General features: G+C 43.2%; 1 protein-coding gene and 1 long non-coding RNA gene across 3 annotated transcripts in view; both read left to right on the top strand.

The window, feature by feature from the left end:
* LOC108151997 (junctional adhesion molecule A) overlaps nt 1-5,252 on the top strand; it is a 99,817-nt gene extending 94,565 nt beyond the window's left edge. The window contains exon 7 of one of the 2 annotated variants that reach the window (XM_017280967.2): nt 2,552-5,252. In XM_017280967.2, the coding sequence (XP_017136456.1) occupies nt 2,552-2,832 (281 nt within the window). In that variant the 3' untranslated portion in view covers nt 2,833-5,252. Of the gene's footprint in view, nt 1-2,533 lie in introns of both variants that reach the window. The other variant, XM_017280966.2, reaches the window with a different exon arrangement.
* Nucleotides 5,253-7,636: 2,384 nt separating this feature from the next.
* LOC117186778 lies at nt 7,637-10,850 on the top strand. Its single transcript, XR_004471690.1, has 3 exons — nt 7,637-7,716; nt 7,970-10,706; nt 10,796-10,850. It is a non-coding gene; the product is annotated as an uncharacterized LOC117186778 (long non-coding RNA).
* The last annotated feature ends 13,681 nt before the right edge of the window (nt 10,851-24,531 follow it).

Here is a 24,531-nt window from a genome sequence, read left to right as displayed (position 1 = left end):
GTCAGAGCAGCGGGAGTAAATCACAAATTAATGGCAATCAACATTTTTGTGCTACTTCGAACTTGTTTGCACTTGATAATGGGAATTATTTAACATTTACCGGCTCAATTGAGCACGAAACAATCGCTGTTAATGAACTGTGTGATTGATTTGGGCTTCTTAAAGAAGTCTTTTTAAAGTGTGGTGTCAGGGAGGAAGCAGGGAGAAGCAGAAAGCCTGTAAGCCTGTATTCATGGAAGCCCGGAAGCGAGGCAATTGTGGCCTAATTGAATGGCGCTTAGCCGCAGTCAAATCGCTGCTTTATGTCGCTCTTCAATTGCACTTCCAGGGTGCAAGTGGCACGGACCAAGTGGCTGCCACAGCTCTCCATCTCGCCCTCCATCCGGCGCAAACAAAACGCGTTCAACAAAATGTAAAAATACTGCCAAAGTATGCAAAGCTGCTCGTAAAAACACTCAAAAACTACGTGCATGAAGCTCAGAGGCTGCTGCAGCAGGCAGTCCTTCGTCCTTCTTCCATCAGCTTATATTTGTCCCACGCTCTCCCGCTTTCTATCTCTGTTCGTCTGTGTGTGGGAGTGTTTCTGGAGCTTGCTAGTTGCTTAGTTTCTTCCGGCCGCCTCTTGCCAAGCCCCATGACCGGTTTCCTTCCTGAAAATCCATCAGCGCTAATTTTGCATATTTCAGTTTCCATTTTTTTTGTGATTCCTCCCTTGGTCTTACACACTTTACTTCCTTCTTCTTTTGGACCGCCTGCTCCTGCTCCTCCGCCCATCGTCTGTGCACTTAATTCGCCTTTGTTTGGCTAAGCCGGCTTCTGACTTGTGTTTTCACAGCCTTAGCCCACAAAGATATTTAAGCTATGGACCCGTTGGGGGTAGTAGAGCAGAGCACACCAGGGCAGGGTAGAGCAGGGCAGAGCCGACTCCTCCAGGGTCATGCGAGAGAGCTTCACGGTCTGTCCCCCATGATGATGAATTATGTGGGCCACGTACGTTATTAATAATTCCTGTGCTGTCAACAAATACATTGTCTTCTGGCACACTGCCTATTGCTGCTGCTTCCCACGCTGGTCCCCATTGCGTATGCGCGATATGTTAATACCCCTGAAATATATAGATAGATAGATGGAGATAGAGAAATGCGGCATCCAAATTTATTGGCCATCTTGTTGTGCAACATCTCGAACCGCAGCCACACAATTTGAATGGAGAGCAGACCATCTGTTAACATCTTTCTTATATACATACATATGTACAGCAGAGTTCCCAGCACATGCAACCCCCTCTCAGCATACGCCGTGTATTACATCAGTGGGAATCAACACATCCACTAAATCTAAGCTGTTTGTTTGCACATTGTACGTTGACGAGTGGAGTACCAAAGTTAATTGCTTGAAAAATGCTACTCAATCAATTACGAGGACCCAGCAGGGCGGATGGCAGATGGCAGAAGGGCATGTGCATACAGATGTAATTGATACACGTCCTTGTGCTGAGGTCCGTCAAGGTGTTGTGGGAGGTGGCACAATTGTTTTACACGGTACACGGTAGTGGTACTTGGAGAGCACTTATCAGGGTATATTGTCTCTACTCGCATTTTAAACGCGGTATTAAGTGCTTCAAGGGTTATGTTATCCACCGATCTATAGCCATGCTTGTGCAGTGTCCCCTCACTCCCATTGCGATAAATTTAATTAAAACTCAAAGGAACCCTATTATTGGGTACTTCGTAGTTGAAACCCCCGACTGTACCGTTCTTTTCTGTTTTGTTTGATCTATATGGCATACGTCTGCCTGACCTCGCGCTCGCGTGCAGCACCGTTGAGACGGAGTGCCAATGGATCGACCACTCAACGAGTGTGTCCTGTCCATCAGAGTGTGTAACATTGCCACTTGATTTCGGCAATTAAGCAATAAAGCAATCTGGTGTTACACCGATACATGGGGAATAGCGAATGGCAGGACAGATTATTCATCCTATCGGGCAATCAATTTATTAACGACCCCTGACCAGCGGCTCGGAGCTTCGGAGAAATTAGCTAATTATTTGGTGGCCGGCAGTTTGATGTTTAAATATTTCATACGCTTCGACTGACACCGGGCTTTGTGGGGCATAGGCGGCGGGCGGGTTGTGGGAATCACAGATGTCTAAAGATTTCCCCTGGCTCTTCTCGAGCATCGAACAAACACTGCAGCATTAATTAAATATTTATGCACAAACATGTTCCCTGTTCAGGAACCAAACAGAGCGCAACAAATAAAGACGGTCGAGAGGATGGAGATGAAGACGGTCAATTCTGTGTCTGTTACGGGACGCTGACTCAAGCAACCTCGTACTCGGAGTCTTCCTTGAACTCTTGCTCGCACTCGTACTTCTACTCGGAGTCGTACACGTACACGTACTCGTACTCGTGTATAAGTAGCTTTTATTTACCCCCATCTCTGTATCTCTCTGTTTATCTGTATGTGTCTTATTGTTCAAGTACAAATTTAACATGTAAGCTCAAGACAATGCAATAAAGTTGAAATTAGTTCGGGCCATAATTTCAGGTGAACATCCGGAGGCAATGCAAACAGGCTCATCCGGTTGTCAGGTCAATTGGCTGACAATTGTCCTGCTGCTGGGCCTCGTCCTGTGCTACAGTAAGCAGTGCACAGCCGCACTGCCATCTCCGTTGCCAGGGTTAGCAACAGCAATAGCAAGTGCATCCAGTGAAAGCACAACTGCCACATCGAGGAAACGCTGCCCTGCGGTCGCCAGCTGCCGCCAAGCCGCAAGCCACGCCAACACCCAGGCCCAGGTCCAGGTCAAACGCCACTGTCACAGATGATCGAATGGAGGCGACACAGGAGGACAGCAGCAACAACAGCAGCAGCAGCAGCAGCAGAAGCAGTAAATGCGACAGCAGCAACAACCACAACTATCTAGTGTAATTTAAGGAGACACATGAAATGTGTTAGTGTGTGAGTGAGTATAAGAGAGTGTCCGAGTGAATGGGCATTTGAGTGTTTGCTATTCAGTCATAAGTGTGTCAGTTTTAAACTAGTACTCAATGTGGGGAGTGGTAACTGCAGCACTCAGTATTTGCTGCACAATGTGGCACAATGGCGTAGTGATTGGTTGAGCATAGGAGTAATGAAAACTATAAAACCTGTTTGATAGCCAGTGTAATCTACATTCCATGGCACATGCACCTTCGGAAGAAAGCTCCGAAATCGTTCTTCCAACTTCCCCCATACGTTTCGACCTTCATTAAAATCTGTTAATTAAAATATTATTAGCCAACCGAACGATGGTATTGATTCCAACCCTTTCCATTGCCCCCGCCATTGTAAAGCATTGTAATCGTCTATATAAATATGTGTGTAAGCAAATAGATTACTGTTTAATGTGTATATTTAAACAAAAAAAGAAATCAAAACTAACCATAGTGAGTGTGTAAATAACAAACTTAAACGTAATTGCAGCATAAATGCAGAGAGGCAAACAGAATGTATCACTAAGTACGAATATGATAGGAATGAGTAATCTCTTTGGCCAGCGGCGAGGACTCTTTTTAATAAATTAACGAATAATCAAATATTATGCAGCAGCTCCACATTCCATAATTAGATAAAAACGTAACCAGGCAGCTGGCGGCAGACAGCAACAGCAGCAGCAGCAGCAGCAGCATCGAGCCATAAAACTTTCAAACTGATTGCCATATCAATATCATGCAAATATTTGCACTGCGCAATTTTCCACCAAACCAAATGTAAATTCGATTTTCCCCCACAAAAGGAACTAAAAATATAAACCATTTATTTATTTCTTATTGCCACGGCACTTAGTGTTACTATTAAATAATTGAGGCTCCACAGTGAGGTAAAAACATTTGATTTTAGGTGAATAGCTCAATCTATGAGAGTGTTGGTCAATATTTCTATTCCCAATATTTTCTTCAACAATGTCAACAATCTATAGAAAAAAGTTAATTTGGTTTCCGTTTCCTCGTTTTAAACACAACTTTAATTGCAAAATTGTTATGGCTCTATTAAACGACCCCTCATAGCGTTGACAGGACAATTCTTTTAGTAGTAATTTTTTATATTTTTCGAAAAATTTAATTACATTGAATGACACAAATGCCGGCATATATGTAAGTACGCCATTACGCGTAACAATAATCCCCTGGTCCTCCGATCAAATTGCATAAACTGATTGTATGTGAAAAGTGCAAAAAAAAAACAATTTCGATTTGTGGTATTAAAAAGTTTCTATAAAAACACAATTGACATATAATATCTTTCATAATTGCTATAATTAAAAAACAACAATTTCCCTCCCCAAACAGGGGATAAATCAAATAACATTTGTTAGCCAAATCAAGCAATAACCAACTCAAAAGTGGCCCCATAAAAACCTATGAGATCGTTTGGCCAATTAAAATGAACGCGGCTGATGTGATTTCCCCCATGTCCTTTTTATAATGAAACATAATTTCAAATTATGCATTTCCATTGTGTTTTCTGCGGCCGGTGAAAGGCAGAACAAATTGTATTAATTTCTGTTAAGCTGTAAAAATAATGTTAGTCGTAAGCCGATTTTATGTGTGTGTAATCGGCAAAATTGTATCAAAAATGTTAATGTACATTCAACCACATGCCAGCTGGACAGTGAAGCAGATGTACAGGATGCATTTATCGGAAAAGAATACAGGAAAAGTGATCAATAGAGCATCTTCCACTTTTTTTCGTGTCAGTCTGTCTGTTTGTCTGTCTGTGTGCCTCAATAATCGAACTTAGCAAAACCCCCGAAATACATTTTTAAATACCAGCCCAAAGCCCGTTCTACAATCCTACAATTATCACAGTTGTCGTGTCATTTAGCGAGTCTATTGGAGATTTTAGGGACTTGCAAATCCATCTGAAGCTGCAGCTAACCAATCAAAAATATACGCATACACATACATACTATATGTAGCTATACATAGAGATTTAAGTTAAGTGTGAATAAATACATATGCCAGCCAATTTGTAATTCAGAAATGGTAATGCCATAAGCCCGCAGCCATTTGCCGTAAACATTTCAAGTGCAGTACATAAATCTATATAATCATAGGCCGTCAACTAAGTAATTCCTGTATATTAAAGTTAATTAGTGAGAGCCGAAAACTATGCATTAGCCAATGGCATACCATACTGCATAGTTGAATAGTTTTAATAAAGCAATTGAACTGTATAAAACGAAGATAAACCCCACTACTTTTAACTGTTGAATTAACTACGAATTGAACTAAGCGGCAGACTAGTCGATTGGGTTTTTTTGCGAGTGCAGGAAGTCAGGCACGCGCATATACATACATATATACGAGTATGACATCATATAAAAACATAGCAAAGCATTACAATAATAAACAAATAGCAATAATAACTAAAGAACACAACTGTTGTTTGTCGCCAGAGTATTGTATGGCCTCAAAAAACAACAACCAACAGAACATCAGCGAAATGAGATACGATTAAATTTTTTTTTTTTAAATTAAACCAATCGTGGCGTTTTTATTCGGGGGCTTAGCCCCTCCTGATGGGATCCTTTGAAAGTGTGAGGCTATGGCTTCGCTCCGCTATGAACTGTTGAATTATTTATGCAAACTACAAGGGAATACAACAGCTGGCTCTGGAAAGGTGGATCTGCCTCCTCCATGCCCCATGCTCCATTCTGGTGCTCCAACACTCAACGACAGCTCCAAGAAATGAAAAATAAGCTGCAACGTATGCGTGTGTCACATGTAATCGCCGGATTATGGACAGCTTCGCCAGAAGAGCAGTATATGTAGGGACTCCGGTCCTGGGGCAGGCGTTGAAAACTGGGTCAGCAAATAAATCGAAAAGGCTTAAAACAAGAGAAGGAAAAACCATAGAACAGCTATGGACAGTCGTAGCTTATGCGACCCGAACAGATTTCTCCCGGGCATAGGGCATGGGCAGGGTAGGGAAAGAGTAAGTATTTGTACGGATGTGAGTTATAAAACAATTTGCATTTGATGTCCTTGCGACGTATTATAAAAGCAAAGAACTTCAGTCTCTAATTGCTCTCAGTGCAAATGAAGTGAAAGGACACAGGTAACTTAAATTCACTCCTTATTGTATTGTTTAATACATTCTTTGCATGATACCACATGATTCCACGCATTTCATGTTCCCACCAATACTTTAAACATATTTAGTTCCGTTCTTGGCTCTTTTAAGTTAATACCCACTGAGGGACTACCTATATCTAATTACTTATGTTTCGTTCTGTATCGAAATTGTCAGCTCATCAACCATTCCGCGAGCTGTGAACTTTGACAGTCCATGCACCGCAACCGCAGTCAAGTGGCAATCGATGTGCGTTTTGGTCTCAGCTCATTAATTAAGAAGTGCCTTTGAGGGTAGCTGATGACTGCTGCTAAACGCAGGAATGCAACTTTAGTTCTATTATAATGGGCTACAAACACCCAGATTTTCCCCGAATTCGAAATAATAACAATATTGCGACGGTGCGGTCACAATGACCGCGGACCCAGTCCAATCATAATCAGAAGCCCAATTGAACGAACCCTGCTATGAAGTTAGATGGGAAAAGAAACAAGGCTGAGAATCGGGAGGACACAGCGGTTGAGGCACAGGCGGGGAGGCTGATCCTGAAGGCCATTTGCCACTGCGTTGGCATAAAAATATTTATACGCTCGCTTGAGTCCAAATTGATGCGCGCTGCTTACGAGTATGCAAATTTTTGGTTGTCTAAGCAACCGCAGTGCCAAGCTGTTGTTGTATGCCCGGATCTGGTCCTGGACCAACCCGGACATGGGCATGTAATTTGGCCTGATAGATTCTACTTAATGGCATGGCATTAGACACATTTGTTGCCTGCCCCACAGGCCGCAGGAACAAGAACAGCAACAGCAACAGAAACCGAAAGAGCAGAAGCTAGGGGAAGTCCTTGATATCGATTTGAGCTCAGCGGAGCATTCAAAGTCAGTTTTGAATGGACTTTAATCCCGCACCGTGCCACAGACCTCAAATTTTCGCTTTCACATTTCCATTCGACAAAACATTTTACACACACACGCGTTCGTCCGCATTCTTTCCCAGCATTTTCCCGCTAATTTGACTGTAAATTTAGATGGCATCTACATGTAATCCACACAGAATTCCTCAAATGACAAATGCATGCATCAGCGGGTGGGAAGAGATTGTTGGGTATGAACCTTGCACGGACGGCTATGAGTTTTGTATCCGACGAATACAAGCTGGAAATGAGTAGAATCGTTTCCCGGAAATTTCCCGGATATTGACGAATAAAGAGAGTGATTCCAAGGAAAACGATAAGCGGTAGAGAAACTCCATTAAAGAAATAATGGAAATCATGCTGATTTATTGGGACATCCGGAAAAGACTTTTCACAACATACGACTCTATTAAATTGCAAAAATCCATCGGAATACATTTGTACATATGTATGTAAATATATCAAATAAAGAACAAATATATATTAATCAATTGTTCAATGGAAACTTTTGTGATTTATAATAAGTATAATCAACGATGAACCCTTTGCTTTCGAAACGCATTATATAAATGAAATATTGATTCATTTTTTAATTATTTGCAGAGCAATTACAACATATGTATATCTGAGAAACGATTCCTATTTACCGAGATCAACCGATGGAAGCTGCTATAGGATCTATGTATGTATTCGATGCTATATTTGTAGGGCATCTAAATGCGTATAGGCATTGTGTCCTCCAATATGTACATATATCCACATAATGGCATTTTCTGGTGCCTGCATTGTCAACGGGTGTTTGCATTCTGAGGGCGTGGTCACGGCCAGTGTGGCAGGCCAGGCATAAACTGGCCGCTACAGCGACCGCAGAAAATGCCAGTTGAATTATAGACCATTTGAATGAAATTATTTTAATTGCGTAAATCACTTTGCAGCCAAACCAGAAATTCAACAATGCTGCGGTGGGCGGTGCACTACAGAGCGGAGAAATGGCAATGGCACTGGCATTGCCACTAGCAGTGGCGCTGGGTGGTTGAAGTAAAATGTGGCTCACTTATTGGGCCAATCTCATTTAATGCTCGCCACTTTTGCGGCCAACAAAGCAGAAATACTCGTAGTGGGGAGTGGCACGAGAGCAGAAAGTAAAAAGTAATAAGGGTAGCGGTATGGGTAAGGGTAGAGGTAGAGTAAGGGAGAGTAGAAATACTCGAAAATTTAACCAAAATATTTCTGTTTGCATATTTGCACTCCATTCCCAGATAATTGTTTTCGCTAGGTCGACAATAGAAATAAATTCTGGCAACAATTGCCACAACCAGCAGCCCTGGGGAGCGCTGCCTGTGCTTGTGTGTGAGTGGGCCACTTGTAATTGCAACTATAATTTGTAAAAATTATCGCCAATGTTATGAATGCATTTCATTTTGCCAGACCGGCGCGCCCGCCGATGCTCAATTTTAATGGAACACACGGCGTATGCGTGATATCAATATGAACACATTCTGCATTCAGGACGACCCTTGAAGCGGCGATAAATGCAATGTTTCCATAATTTATGAATCGCAACGGACAGATGGGGCAAATATTTGCTAGCACTTTTCGTGCATTACATGACTAAAGCGGAATAAAGCAAAAGGGGACTGGACTCCGAACAGATGTCGCAAAAACTTTAAACTCCAACTGGAATCTAATCCTGCAGCCAGCTGCACTCCAACTCACCCGCCAATCGAGAAAATCCTGCACAAAATGTTCACAAGCCATTCAAGCACTTTGACAAAACAACTCGAGCTGACCTCGCACCCCGCACCCCGACACGCTTCAATAGTCTTGGTTCCAGCACCCAATCCTTGTCGCATTCCTGGTCGTGGCCCATTCAGTGAGTGTTTGGATGGCAGGAAATTTTTGTTTGACTCTCAAGTGGTTATTGTTGTCAGGCCCGTCATAATGCAGAGACGGGCGACACGGCGGTATAGCGATGATACGAGATATGCGATACGTGGCATGATAAATGATGGCGCTCTCTAAATAAGGCTTAGTGCCAGACTCGTATGTATGACTATGAACTATGAACTATGAACTTATGGCATATTTGCTCGCCTTCAGCAGCAATCAACGCACTTAGCGTTGAGTGGGCTTACTCTGGTCGGATGGATGATTTCAATGCGAGTCTGAGAGCCACTTGTTGTCGTCTCCAAATGAAGCGGCGCCGTTGACACAACAGGAGCCCAACCACTTGCAGCATCAGTGATAGCAGGTCGTCCCACATGTGCAGGACTTGTGCGAGCATGAACTTCCTTCCACTTCCGGCAACTGGTGGCGAGAAGCTTACTCCCGACAACATACTGATGAAATCAGTCTGAAACCTTGAACCTTATTCAGTTTCTACGAATACAGCCGAAGCTATATGTATCAAATTTATCCACTACAGAAAGAAGAGAGAAAGAAAGAGAAAACATGTACATATAGACATACATATGTGTATGCATCATCGGTGACACCAGATATAGTACACCCTGTATAAGGGCAGTTCGTGCCAAAAAACCTTAAACGTCATTTCCATATACTTTTGTCCCGATATTGAAAGCTTAGTTTAAGTAGTTTTAGTTTTCATTACCGTTGATTACCTATTCAAATGAGAGCGTTATTTTTGTATCTCCTATAAGAATGATTATAAAAGCTTTTCCTCAAAGTTGTTCTAACGTATTGAACTATCTAAAAGCATTCCACGAAAATAGTCCGATTCTTGGCTAATTATTAGCCCGGAATTTGGTAGCGTAAAGTACTTTAAATCCCTGATCGTCTTAAATTACAAAAAACAGGAAAGATTTTTATAATTATTAACTTGGAAAACTAACACTGAATATTTCATATATACATACATATGCGAAATAAATGTTCTACAAATAATCATACTCGATATGCAGTCTTGCAATTTTGTACCCCAACCTGAAAACCACTTCTGTTTTTTGTAACGTGACGTCTGGTCATATTTCGGAATTAGATTTGAAATTAATATTGGCGCCAATGGAATAAAATGACAAGATATGGCAGCTCTTTTTTACCTACACTTGTGTGTGCAAACCAGTAGGATAAGATAATTTGGTTGTTTTGGTTTTATAAGAGAGAGAAAAGTTTTATCGTATGGTATCTACAGGCGCACAAGAAAGTTTTAAAAAAGGGATATCGGTGAAAGAGTAAAATATTTTTCAAAATGTTGCGCAACTTTTCGAAAATGAACCAAATGTTGCTAAGCGCTTGTTGCTACAAATTTGCTACATGGTGGCACTTGCCATACTGTATATATGTAGATGTGCCAGTTCATACACCAAGCATGTCGCAAACTCAATTGTTTATTCCTTTTGGGAGCATATTTCATGATATATTTCCCCGGATAGGCGGCCCGAGGCTTTAACCTCCACTTTTACGTGTCCTGCGCCGCTCTAGGGACTTTTACCACTTTGAGTAAGTTGGCGCGCGCGCCCTCTGTTTGAACCAGTCGTCCTCCGGGGGCCTTACCCGTTTGGGGGTTGCCGGATCGATACTGCATCCACGAGCGCGTGCATCGCCCCAGCAGGTGGTACTTTTTATGACGTATTGAGCGTGCTTCGCATGTTCATACATTGCCGACATCGTCTTCCCTCCTGCATCATGCTTTACCTCATCGGCTTTGATCGGGTAAGTTTTCCTTTCTTTCCCCCTTATTCATTTTTTCCATTGACTATTTATCCTTGGTTCTTCTTCTTTTATTTTTGTATTCCCTCCAGTTGGTCGAGACCCTCTCTGACCACAAACTGCTACGCCGCGATCGCGCCCCTCTTACCCCACCAGGTAAAGTTGTAAAGCTATTATTTATTCATCTACTTTATTTAACTCTTCCTCTCATTTTAGCTGGTCGCCACCTCCGGTGTCCAGGAATACCTCTTGCGTGCCCGCAAACACCGATACGCCCGCCGTCGTTTACCAGCGGCTTCACCCTTCTGATCTTCTGGTTCATATGAGCGAGTGTGCGCTCGATGACCGGCCGACATTGCGAAATCCCCGCCGGCTCCTGCGCAAGAGACAACGATGCTGTGCGCCCCTCGGCACATGATTCCTGTCGCGGGAGGCTGTGGCCTTTGCGTCTTGCTACTGCCATGGCCCATTCTGATTTTCCGCCTCTCCAGACCGCTCACCATAGGTACCTCCTCCGCGCGTGATTCCGTCGTAGCTCCTCGTTCTCTCGGGAGTTCCAAAGGATGTGCACCTGGCTGGACTGTGGCAGCCACTGGCTGTCCTGCTGCGGCCATAGCTGTAATACCGCTGCTGTGTCACTGAGTCGACAATGTGGCGTCCCGTCCGCTGCAACAGGGACCAGTGATCGGCGGCGGAATTGTTGGTTCACGCCCGCTGGAAACAATGACGCCGAATCCAACGCTGAGATTTAGCTTCGAGACGCGTAAGTGAATCAGATTTATAATTGTGGATATATTTTAAAATCTATCTTCCTTCACAGATGACCTATGTACCATACGCTTTGCCGCAAACCGAGTCGTGTCTGATTTCTCCTGCCATACGGAGTCCTATCAAAGTATCTCAGCCACACAGAATCGTTGTGTGTATCTGTGCAAGATTCGAACCCAACAAGCCATCGTCATCCTTCGACCTGGCCATCGACAACAAGGCCTTTGACTATGGCAATCAAGGGAGGAGCTACGCGGGCTACTATACTCTAGATAGTTTAAGTTTAAGGATATACGCGTACATATATTTAGATAGTAGATACAAATCTTTTCCACTTGTTTTTTTATTTATACTAAGCTAAGTTTTTATCAATAAAACTATTAAAAAATACTCCTTGCTGTGTCCTTTATCCTGGAAACTATCCCGATTATCCCGATCGGTTCACAAACAGCGGAGAAAACTAAATAGTTTGTATTGCGGAAAATGTCCTTGATCCTTGATAAGGACTCCATCAAATCACGGACATCTTTTCGATCACAGAAAACAGGATATATATTTCTGGAGAAAACATCCTTGACCCTTGGTCCTTGATAAGGACTCCATTAAATCAGGGACATTTTTTCGATCACAGAAATCCGCCGCACGTCCCGATCGGGCCCCAAATAGCCGAGAAAACTAAATATGTATGTTTGGGTTCGTTGGAGTCCTTACCGAAGGATGAACGACATTTGTCTGATCACTTGGGGCCATGGAAAGCCCCGATCGGGGCACAGATAACGGAGAAAACAAAATATATATGTTTGGGGAAAATATTCTTGATCCTGGGTCCTTGACAAGGACTCCATCAGATCAGGAACAATTTTCCGAACACAGGCAGCCGTCGTATGCCCAGATCGGGCCATAAATAGGGGAAAAAATTAGTATTTTTGATCCTTAATATCCTTGGTCCTTGAAAAGGTTTTCATAACAATAGGGACATTTTTCCGAGCACAGGAAGTCGTCTCACGCCCAGATCTGCCCACACATAACGGAGAAAACGAACTGGCCTGTAATTTATTTTTGAAAATGTAGTGCAAGAAACCGCCGAGAGGGGCGCCACCGTACAAAAAAAAAAACTCGCGTCAAAGGGCCAAAATCTGGATGGGATACCAGGCGAACAGAATCAGCAGCAAGCAACTTTAGAAAATGCAAAAAAAAGTGGTGCATACTTATGGGGGCTACACAATTTTTAAAAAAATTCAGCGACCTTCTGCTGATTTCTGTTCGCCTGGTATCCCATCCAGATTTTGGCCCTTTGACGCGAGTTTTTTTTTTTGTACGGTGGCGCCCCTCTCGGCGATTTCTTGCACTACATTTTCAAAAATAAATTACAGGCCAGTTCGTTTTCTGCGTTATTTTTGGGCCGATCTGGGCGTGAGACGACTTCCTGCGTTCGGAATAACATCCTTGATCTATTGAAGTCCTTATCAAGGACCATGGATCAAGGATATTTTCTCCAGGCATATATTATTTGTTTTTTCCCTTTTTTGTGGCCCGATCGGGACGAGCGATTGTTCCCTGTGTTCGGAATAGCATCCTTGATCTAGGATCAAGGATATTTTCTCCAGACATATATATTTTGTTTTCTCCGTTATCTGTGCCCCGATCGGGGCTTTCCATGGCTCACGTGATCAGACAAATGTCCTTGATCCTTCGGTAAGGACTCCAACGACCCCAAACATACATATTTAGTTTTCTCGGCTATTTGGGGCCCGATCGGGACGTGCGACGGCTTTCTGTGATCGAAAAAATGTCCCTGATTTAATGGAGTCCTTATCAAGGACCAAGGGTCAAGGATGTTTTCTCCAGAAATATATATCCTGTTTTCTGTGATCGAAAAGATGTCCGTGATTTGATGGAGTCCTTATCAAGGATCAAGGACATTTTCCGCAATACAAACTATTTAGTTTTCTCCGCTGTTTGTGAACCGATCGGGATAATCGGGATAGTTTCCAGGATAAAGGACACAGCAAGGAGTATTTTTTAATAGTTTTATTGATAAAAACTTAGCTTAGTATAAATAAAAAAACAAGTGGAAAAGATTTGTATCTACTATCTAAATATATGTACGCGTATATCCTTAAACTTAAGAAAAACGAGATCTATCTAGAGTCTAGTAGCCCGCGTAGCCCCTCCCTTGGTTGCCATAGGGAAAGTCCTTGTTGTCGATGGCCAGGTCGAAGGATGACGATGGCTTGTTGGGTTCGGATCTTGCAAGGGGACCGCTTCTGCCCTGCTGGGATACGATTCTGTCTGGCTGGGATTGGACTCGGTCTGTCTCGAATACGCCTCGGTAATGCTTGGATAGGACGACTTTTGGCGGTGGGAAGTCGGAAACGACTCTGTTAATGGCAAAGCCAAATGTACATAAGTCCTCTGTGAAGGAAGATATATTTTTAAATATGTCCACAATTATATACTAATTCACTTACGCGTTTTGAAGCTGTAGCCCATCGTTTGATTCGGCGGCGTATGAACGAGTGTCATGGCTGGCACATGATGATGCGGCGTTAGCCGAACGCCAGAGCCGAAGAGCCTGGGATCTAATCCAGAAAGTGCGCAGATTTCGCCTCGTTCATCTCTCCTCCCTCGAGAATCGAAGGACCATTTCTGCTCACGTATATATCTATAACCTCGTAGTGGGTAACATAGATTGCCCTGACTTGCTTAGTAGGTTTGGCTTAAGTACGCCTGCAAGGAGCCTAAGGACCCATGCACCCTTTGTGGTTGAGCTCCAACGAAACACCTATGGCAATAATAAGCCCATCTGTTGGCCTCTTCGAGATTTTGACGCCGTTCGACAGGCTACATCCCCACGGTCCTGGTAAAGTAGGTCCTTCACCGATCTGGCCTTATTTGCCTGAGATATAGCCTTCCGAAGATTTGTATCTGCACATCATGCAAATACTGGTTTCTTCTGCACGCTATATCTCTGCAATAGCCAGCCGACCGCGTCAAATGGATGGGATACCAGGCGAACAGAAATCAGCAGAAGGTCGCTGAATTTTTTTAAAAATTGTGTAGCCCCCATAAGTATGCACCACTTTTTTTGCATTTTCTAAAGTTGCTTGCTGCTGATTCTGTTCGCCTGGTATCCCATCCAGATTTTGGCCTTTTGACGCGAGTTTTTTTTTTTTTGTACGGTGGCGTCCCTCTCGGCGGTTTCTTGCACTACATTTTCAAAAATAAATTACAGGCCAGTTCGTTTTCTCCGTTATTTTTGGGCCGATCTGGGCGTGAGACGACTTCCTGTGCTCGGAAAAATGTCCCTATTGTAATGAAACCCTTTTCAAGGACCAAGGATATTAAGGATCAAAAATACTAATTTTTTTCCCTATATATGACCCGATCTGGGCATACGACGGCTGCCTGTGTTCGGAAAATTGTTCCTGATCTGATGGAGTCCTTGTCAAGGACCCAGGATCAAGAATATTTTCCCCAAACATATATATTTTGTTTTCTCCGTTATCTGTGCCCCGATCGGGGCTTTCCATGGCCCCAAGTGATCAGACAAATGTCGTTCATCCTTCGGTAAGGACTCCAACGAACCCAAACATACATATTTAGTTTTCTCGGCTATTTGGGGCCCGATCGGGACGTGCGGCGGATTTCTGTGATCGAAAAAATGTCCCTGATTTAATGGAGTCCCTTTCAAGGACCAAGGGTCAAGGATGTTTTCTCCAGAAATATATGTCCTGTTTTCTGTGATCGAAAAGATGTCCGTGATTTGATGGAGTCCTTATCAAGGATCAAGGACATTTTCCGGAATACAAACTATTTAGTTTTCTCCGCTATTTGTGAACCGATCGGGATAATCGGGATAGTTTCCAGGATAAAGGACACAGCAAGGATTATTTTTTAATAGTTTGATTGATAAAAACTTAGCTTAGTATAAATAAAAAAACAAGTAGGAAAGGATTTGTATCTACTATCTAAATATATGTACGCGTATATCCTTAAACTTAAGAAAAACGAGATCTATCTAGAGTCTAGTAGCCCGCGTAGCTCCTCCCTTGATTGCCATAGTCAAAGGCCTTGTTGTCGATGGCCAGGTCGAAGGATGACGATGGCTTGTTGGGTTCGAATCTTGCACAGATACACACAACGATTCTTTGTGGCTGAGATACTTTGATAGGACTCCGTATGGCAGGAGAAATCAGACACGACTCGGTTTGCGGCAAAGCGTATGGTACATAGGTCATCTGTGAAGGAAGATAGATTTTAAAATATATCCAAAATTATAAATCTGATTCACTTACGCGTCTCGAAGCTAAAGCCCAGCGTTTGATTCGGCGGTGTCATTGTTTCCAGCGGGCGTGAACCAACAATTCCGCGTCGATCACTGGTCCCTGTTGCAGCAGAAGGGTGCATCGTACATCGTCGACTTGGCAACACAGCAGCGGCATCATAGCTATGGCCCGCAGCAGGACACAGTCCGATAAAATTGTATCACGAGGCGTACACAACCGTGGTTGTCACACACACAAGTGTAAGTAAAATGGAGTTCCCATGCGTGGAAATGAAGTTCCTTTGGCGCGCATATTCATTTCAAATTGAATAACCGGAATGCTTCCAAACTGAAATGAATGAATAAATGAAATAGGAATTCATTTAAAATGAGTCTTAAAAAGCTCGACACAAGTTTGCTTTTGCACAAATATCCATTACGCACAATATCAATGTATGTATGATTAAGAGAACAGAAATAGTAATTATATATATATATTATGCTTCAGCCTTCTGCTCTAAGAAATACGTGAACAGTTCCTAAAAGTATTCAGATTTAACCCAAGGACTTTTGTAAAAACACGTGGATGGAGAAGTACACGTAATCGTGTAAGGGGCAATGATTACAATGATAAATTAAAAAAAATACGTAATAAATTAAATTAATAAATTTAATATAATGTTCCAAGTTGAAAACGGATGGGTCTAATGTTCTATTGGGTCCTGAATGGAGCTCAGTCGGAATTCATACCATATACACACATTCATATCGGCATAGATAATGTCTCAATTTGCCTAAAATGATTGTATCCTATCGTGTTTGGTTCTTCCGAAAGGAAACGCCACGAACTACGAAATAATTGTCTTGTCAACTTATAGATTTGGCATTGTTTGGCCATCTCCCATGGCTATCATCAATCAACCCAACGGAATCGCAGACGCACGTGGCCCAGTCCCAGACAGCACACACTCCGACGTACGCACATGCCACTTATTGGTGACACGACCATCATCAGCGTGACGGACAACTTCTTGGCTACTTGACTTACTTTTGACCGGCCGGCGAAAAGGAACGAAAATAAACCCTCGATCAACTCCAGAGACATGACCAATAAAAAAGGGTTAGGCGCACAAACGGGCTTAGAGCGTCCTTCCTGCCGAAAAGAGTGGTAAACTTTTTCCAACAAACAAATTAAAATACCCGACTGCTGGACACTTTTCTGTAGCCCTCTGTAGCATTAAGCGACCAACATAATGCATTTGCCACAGAAAAAACGAGGGGGAACGATGTGAGTTGCTGCGGCGACCGCAACTCTACATTTATACCCGAAACTTAGTCAGTATGGCTCTCCTCCGGCAGACGCCGCTAATATTAAACGACACGACAATTTTAAACACGCGAAATTTTGAAATATACGTGTTATGTGACATATTACTCATTTTGAGTATTGAGTGTAATAATTATTATACAATACAAATCAAAAATAATAATAATAATTTTTATTGAATAATTATTTTTTTGATTTTTATTGAATAATTATTATTATAATTACTATTCTTGATTTTTATTGAATAATTATTATTTTTGGATCAAAAAATTTATTATATTTTTGCTTAAAATAAAATTCTAAAAATGTAAACGGTAACGAAATTTTGAAATATACGTTTTATAGTGAGATCTAACAGGAGTGTGGATAACAAATTTGGATACTCTAGCCTCAATAGTCTCTGAGATTTGTGGATGCCCCAGAATTTCATCCTTTGCGGGGGCGGAAGGGGGTGTGTCGTAATTTTGAAACTAACTTGTCAAGGTCCGAGGAGGGAGTGTGGATACCCAATTTGGATGCTCTAGCTCTTACAGTCTCTGAGATCCTTGAACTCACATTTTGCAATGGGCAAAGCCGACCGTGAAACCTGTGTGTTAGAGAGAGACAGCGCGAGAGAGAATGAAATTGTTTTCTTGGTTCTGGCTATAATAATTATACGATCTGGTTCAGATTTTGCACTCTAGAATATATAGTCATTTTCTACGATTCTGCGTTTTCTGTTTTCTCGTATCTTTGAAATTGTGGATGCCACAAATTCGACTCGGCTATTGATGCTGATCAAGAATATATATATTTTATGGGGTCGGACACGATTCCTTCTGGACGTTACACACATCACTTTTTTACCACAAATCTAATATACCCCTATACTCATTTTGAGTATCGGGTATAAAAAATTTGTACGTATCCAGCACAAAGGGTTTTTATAAGTTAATTCAGATAATTATGCATTAATGCATATGTACATGTTCATATGTATGTATCTATAGAATTAAAATCAATCAGCTTCGGGCCTTAGGGTTTCTACTCTATTGAGTGCTCACTGTATTTGTGCATGTATCTATTGGCATATTGAAAAAGGGCCATGGCGAGAGCTTTTTTACTCGGTTTCCTTTGCCAGAACATTTCCTTTTCCCCTTTTTTTTCAGCTTCCTTTCATGTTCTTCTTCTTGTCTGGGCTTTAGGGTCTGGTCATCGGCCATTCGTACATACATGTACATATATCGAAATGTATAAATATATACATATATTCATATATATATTTTTGTATACCTATAATCGCACGTGACCATAAGTGCGGCTCTGGACCAGGAAATTTTGTGTATTTCGGTCATGTAACCGTGGAAATTGTTTGCATATTGTTTTGGTCAGGCCGGCAGGCCATTGTGATTTGCCATCTCTCTCTCAATATGGCCAAAAAGGAACGTGTACCAGATTGAATGAGGCAAATGAAGCGATCGTGATGATGACGAAGATGGCAGCAAACTTTCGCCTTCCCGTTGCCTTTTGTTGAACAAATTAAAATAAAATACGATATATGGGGGCCCAGTAAAAGTAACAGGAGGAGCCAACGCAAATGGAAAAGTGAGAGAGCAGGTCACGCACGTGCGCCTGTGGCTATGCAACGCCTTCCCCTTTCCACCTACCGCCCACCCTACCCCTCTGCGCGCTTTCCTCTGGACTGGCAATTCTCCATACACTCAAATTAATGGCTGGCAGTGCCATAAGTTATGTAGCTGCATATGGAGCGTCCGAGTTGGTGGCACGGCTTGGCTCGGCTCGACTAGGCTCTGATTCTGATTCTGCTTTGTGGCATTTACACCAATTATCACACAAATACCCACACACACACACAGACACACACACGTAGCTGCACATGCGGCCGAAGAGGCTGGCCAACAAGTTATATCATAGCTGGATGGAGAATATATGGCATTGCTAATGGTACATTTTCACACGCCTGCTTAAGCAAATGTCGGGGCAGGCACACCCCGGGCCCTCTCCTACTCTCGCTTCCCACATACATCGTACAATACATATGTGCATATGTGCGTGCTGCATAAACAAACAACTAACTAGATAGATAGAAAGATAGATAGATAGATAGATAGATAGATGCGGCTACAGACAGACACATGGATAGATAGTACCATAGGGGCCTCCGATTGCTATTCCCCACTCTGATTCTGACTGTGGCCTCGGCTCTGGGCACATGGCTACACATTTACATTAAGTGCGACCATAAATCAGTTTCATTCAATTCACTTAAGGACATTTTAGGTGCTAATTTCAAGATGCCCCACTGGGCTCCGGGCTCCGGGCTCCGTGCTGTGGGCGGTGGGTTCTGGCATTCCTGCCTCACATGCATACATATGCACGGCGTACATACATATGTGCCCCACAACAAGTCAATGGGCAAGCAGAAGTCAATGACAAGATGGTCAAATAAATATTGTTGGTAATAATGAATGGGTCTGATAGATAGGAGGCAGTTTCTTGAACCCCTCAGCCAGAAATCCATCCACTTGTAGCCCACCTACTTTTGCCTTCCGCTGATTGCACTCAAATTGATTCTTGAGCACATATTTGCATTTGATTATTTGTTGCCTGCGATTTCTATGCAAAATTAGACCCTGAAAACAGCTTTCTCCGCCTCTGCATGGGCGTGTGAGTTTCTGCTGGTGACACATTTGATTTGATTACATTTTAGGCCCGGAGATGTCAGGGGTCGTTCTCTATATCGTAACCAACACAGGCGAAGGAGCTCCGGAAATCTTTGATATTTTTCAGCGTCGCATCATCTATCCACTCTGATGAAGTTGCCGATATGCAAATGTCTTCATTTCATTGCTATAACACATACAAATCTGCCAGTCTTCCAGCCCAATCCACCTACTACCTCCAACCCGACCCTACCCATGGGTTGCCCCTTGTGGCTGCCCCAACTTCCGGCTCTCGTGTTTGCGGTCGCCAAATGCGCGTTGTAAGCTGCTCGAATTCAAGTATGTGTTGAAAACAAGCAAAGTGGCGAGATGCAACAAAAAGAAAAGAAAGAAGTCACGGACAGACAGACACACAGGCAGGCAGACTGAAAGACTGAAAGGGAGACCGGTATTTGGGTAAAGGAGAGCGCGTAAAGAAGAGTTGCACTTGCGTGAAAGTTTCTTCGCCCTTTTGTTGGAAATAAATTAAGTGCAGGCAGAGCTTTCGCTTATTTTGTAAACAGAACAGAAACACGCCGAAGGGAACCGAAGCCCCATCTCCACTCGCGGAAATGGGAAACCCCGTTTCCGCTGTCAGTTAAGTCAAATAACGGTGAAAAGACACGAAGCTCTTGCAGGTTGCAGGCTGCAGGCTGCAGGTTGCACGTTGCACCATACAGCAGTTGTCAATGGCCTGGCAGACACTATCAGAACTTCCTTAACCTCAACCGCATTTCAAAGCCTGTTGGAGCTCGGCTCAACAAAAGGGAAGCCAATTGTTTCAAGGAGAATGGAAATGAATAAATGCCTTCGAAGGCGGTTCAAAGGTGGTTCAAAGGCGCTGATTGAACTCCATTCAACCGCAAGAGCAAGTGGGCCAGAAAAAAGAGTCGAATGTTGAAAAATCAGCCATAAATAACGCACAAGTCAATCATGCAAAATACACAAATATATGCCGCAGTTAATTAGCGCTCACTGATTTTTAATAGCGTTAATTGCACGGCATAAATGATACTCACCAGCAGCAGCAGCAGCAATAACAGAACAGCAAATGGCCGAGGGAACCGCTCCCATTGGCTCCCATTTTTCGCTGCGTTAATAATCTGCGAAATAAAAAGAGAATTTAATTAGCAACAGTTGCACGCACACAAAAATAAAGAATGCGGGGAGCGGCTATGATCGAACTCCAGGCTTAAACCTCCTCATTAAATTGGATATAATTATCCATTCTTGTTTATTTTTTTTTTTTTTTGTCAGAGCTTCGTAAAACCTTAGCTCAAAGCATCATGGAAATTGTGAATATCAGGGATTCCTGCAGGATTATTCAAAGAACTTTTTGATTATTGAAAGAAAAAACCACATGAGCTTCACACTACACACTACATGTATACATAGCTGCATATATAAATATGTACATTTATTCTCGTCCTTCTTTTTCAATAAATGCTTTACTCCGCGTTTTTTGTATCTTTAAACATTCTGTGTAATTGCTATAAAAGTACGAGTGCTTTCGTACACGGATGTACGGATGCGTGTACTATTCACTATTCACTCGTACTCTGCTCCTTTCCGTCACGCTTTCTCGATTTATTTTCTCCAGTGATATTTTCAGCGCAGTTAGCTGTTGAGTAAAATGTTGAAACGCAGGCAGCAGCTATCATAACTTGAATTCAACTGGCTCTGGCCCCGGCTCCCTGCCTGCCCAGGGACTGTCCTGCCAGGACAAACTTTTCCAAGAGGAAGCGACAGTTGATTTAACACGAACACATACACACACTCACCGAGTCACAGACGCGTGCACCTGTCGTCAAAACTTGCATAAGTCATGAAAGCCCTGGACTGCCAGAGGAGCAATGGGGAGAGAGAAACGCAAAGACTTCATTTGCCACTGCCACTGCCACTGCTGCAACCAGCTCCGCTGGCATTAAAAATGTCAGCTCGAGTGAGCCACACCAGAACACAGAATCCCAGATCTGAATCCGAACCCAAATCCGAATCAGAGTCAGTGCCAGACCTCGAACCAAAAATTTATGTGAGCTAATTAAATTTAATGCGCTTTGTGTGCCATCATCCTGGCCATCCTCTACCCGGGGCCAGTCTATCTGCATGTACTTGGAGCCGGGAGCCGAGAGCCGGGAGCCTGGAGCCTGGAGCCTGCAGCGAGCGACTGCAAAGTCAACTGCCTGCCGAAAGTTCTCTTTAATTTTTGATCAACTTTTGCAGGGGTTTGGCTCGGGCTTGGGATTGGGATTGGGTTTGGGTTTGGGTTTGAGCCTTTCAATTTAAGCAGAAAGTTGTGTCCCGAAAAATCTGCCGGAAAGGAAGAAACTTTATAGGCTTGTTAGGGCCAAAGAAAGTTTTCGGCGCAGAGCTCAAAGAACTCCTCTCCACTCCACTCCACCCAGCCAGCAACAAATGAAATGAAAAAGTGTCAATTTACTTTCTGACAAGTAAGAAACAAACACAACATGCTGAAATCCAAAAAGACTCTGGCAATCTTCATTTAATAATATGTCAGAGATGCCTCGTGTCAGTTGTTCGCTTTAATTTCCAATTAGTTTGTCAACTTTTGGATCTTCCCCGAAATGATGGCTCAAAGTTTGGCTCCGCACTCGCACTGGCCCAATTGATTAGCGGTGGCTCATGGAATGGATGCCCGGCCTGTGACAATGGCTCGGACTTTGTGTGTTTATGATCGCAACCCTTTACGGTTTCTGTTCCCCGAAAGTCGTTCTTTCTTTGATGGCTTACGGGCTTATTTATTATTTCACTTTTATACGTTTATGTGTATGGCCAAAAGAAACATTGCTTTGTGGTCCCTGACTTGGCGGCCAGTTTGGATTTGGGTTTTGTCGGTTTCCCCCTCTCTGGTTGCTCGTTTTTATGGCAATTTGAAGCCGTTTTATTGTCACACCGCAGCGGACTCCAGCGGGCTGTGGCGGGGGCCACTTTAGAGTTGTCTTCTGGCATCATAAATTGCGCCACGTCGGCCATTTTGTGGCAAGCTGAGACATTAATTTGATGCTGCCTGCCAGCTAGAGCTGCTTACCGGTCTTCCGATGCGGGGAGCTGCCATTTCCGGGCTCCACTCCACCGGACCCGAGTGTGAGAAGAACATAATTTATTTGCCATTATGGAAACTTCATTCGTTGTTGATTGGAAACTTCTATACGAGTAATCCCATCCACCCACGGACCCACATGCGTTTTCAATTTCGTGCGGAGAGGAGGGGGTGGGCGTGGCCACAACAACATAGCATAATTCCAAGTGCAGCCGAAGTTATGGACGGCGGGATGGAGGGATGGAAGAATGGACCCAAAGGCAAGGCCAAAAGGAAGCAGCCATAAGGAGCTCCTTCTGAGCTGTAAGGAGTGTGTGTGTGTGAAGGACGCAGCAAAATGCCAAACGCAAATGTCGCCAATATCCCAATGGCAATCGATGAAAATTTATAGAAAATTGCGCACAAATAAAATTTTACGTTTGTTTGCTTTTTTCATTTACGACGGCGGCATGCTCGTGCCTTCCGCCTCCGCCTCCGCCTCCGTCTCCCACATCGCCTTCTCTTTCTTTCTCGTTCCCTTTCCTAACCTGTTTTTCTTGGCTTGTGGAGTTTCTGTTTCTTGACTTCTACTCGTCAACGTGTTTTCTTTGCTGCACCAAAGCGATTTGCATTGCAATTGTTGTTCCCACGCCCCCAAGGGTCCCACAGCATGGCATCGCACTGCCGTTAATGGTTACGATTGTCGTTTTCAATTTCAGTTAATTGAAACTGCTGGCAAGGGTAACAACACCATGACACAGTGCTCCCTTTTGTGGGACCCTCTCTGGCTCCAAACTCCCCCCACACTTTCCACATGCGAGCACGAGTGTGTGGCTGAGACGTTGGCCTTTGGGTGTTTTCTCTCTTTCAAATGCTCAAAGCTACGTTTTTGGGTTTTTGAAGCGTGTTTTTGCTGTTAAGGCGTTCGTTCCTTTGAGAGTAAGTTCATTTTCTTTGCACTGGAAACTGTGCAACTGTTTCTAGTGACAACTTTCGGGGATAAGCGGTGCTTATGACAAAGAAACCCTGGAGTCGGTTGGCTTTTTTCTGAGCAGGGACTACCCTCTAAGCAGGGACTATTATAAGTATTTATCATCAAGGAAGTAAAACCTTTTTCAACCATCTTAAATTGGATATGACAGCTTCTGGTCCGGGAATCGTAGAGAGAGTAAGCCATCTTCAACCGGATCTGCCTCCGATCCAAATCTGATATGAAGAGACCAACTGGGAATAGAGCAATCAATGCTATAGAAACCCTTATGGAGATTTTTTGTTTTCATAATTAGCTGAAACGTAAACTTTTCAATAGCTTCCATGGAAACGGAAACCGCAGGAAAATGTTCCAAGCCCTCAGAGAGGGCAAAGGGCGTGGTGTTCTTTTTGCTGTTATTATATTTTCGCTGTTGTTGCTGCATAAACAAAGAAATTTCTGTGCCCCTTGCCCACTAATTAACTCAATTAAAAATTAAATAACTTTAAACTCGATTCACGCCGCTTCATTTAGCCAATTTGGCCAACCCCAAGGGTCAATGTGGCGGCTGCTGTTGTTGACGATGTGGCTCCTCGTGTCGGCCGCATGTTATTGAATGGCCGGCATGTGCTGGCCCGAAGATGGCTAATTGTGGGTCAAATACAATTGGGTAACAAAGCAACCACAGACACCAAGAGACAGCCCCCACACACACACAGAATGCACAGCTCCGTAAGTAGTCGGTCAAAGGCAG

The sequence above is a fragment of the Drosophila miranda genome, chromosome XR (assembly GCF_003369915.1).
Source record: "Drosophila miranda strain MSH22 chromosome XR, D.miranda_PacBio2.1, whole genome shotgun sequence".
In the NCBI taxonomy this organism is placed as follows: Eukaryota; Metazoa; Arthropoda; class Insecta; order Diptera; family Drosophilidae; genus Drosophila; species Drosophila miranda.
Note: the sequence above shows the minus strand (reverse complement) of the source record. Positions and strands in the feature narration are given on the sequence as shown.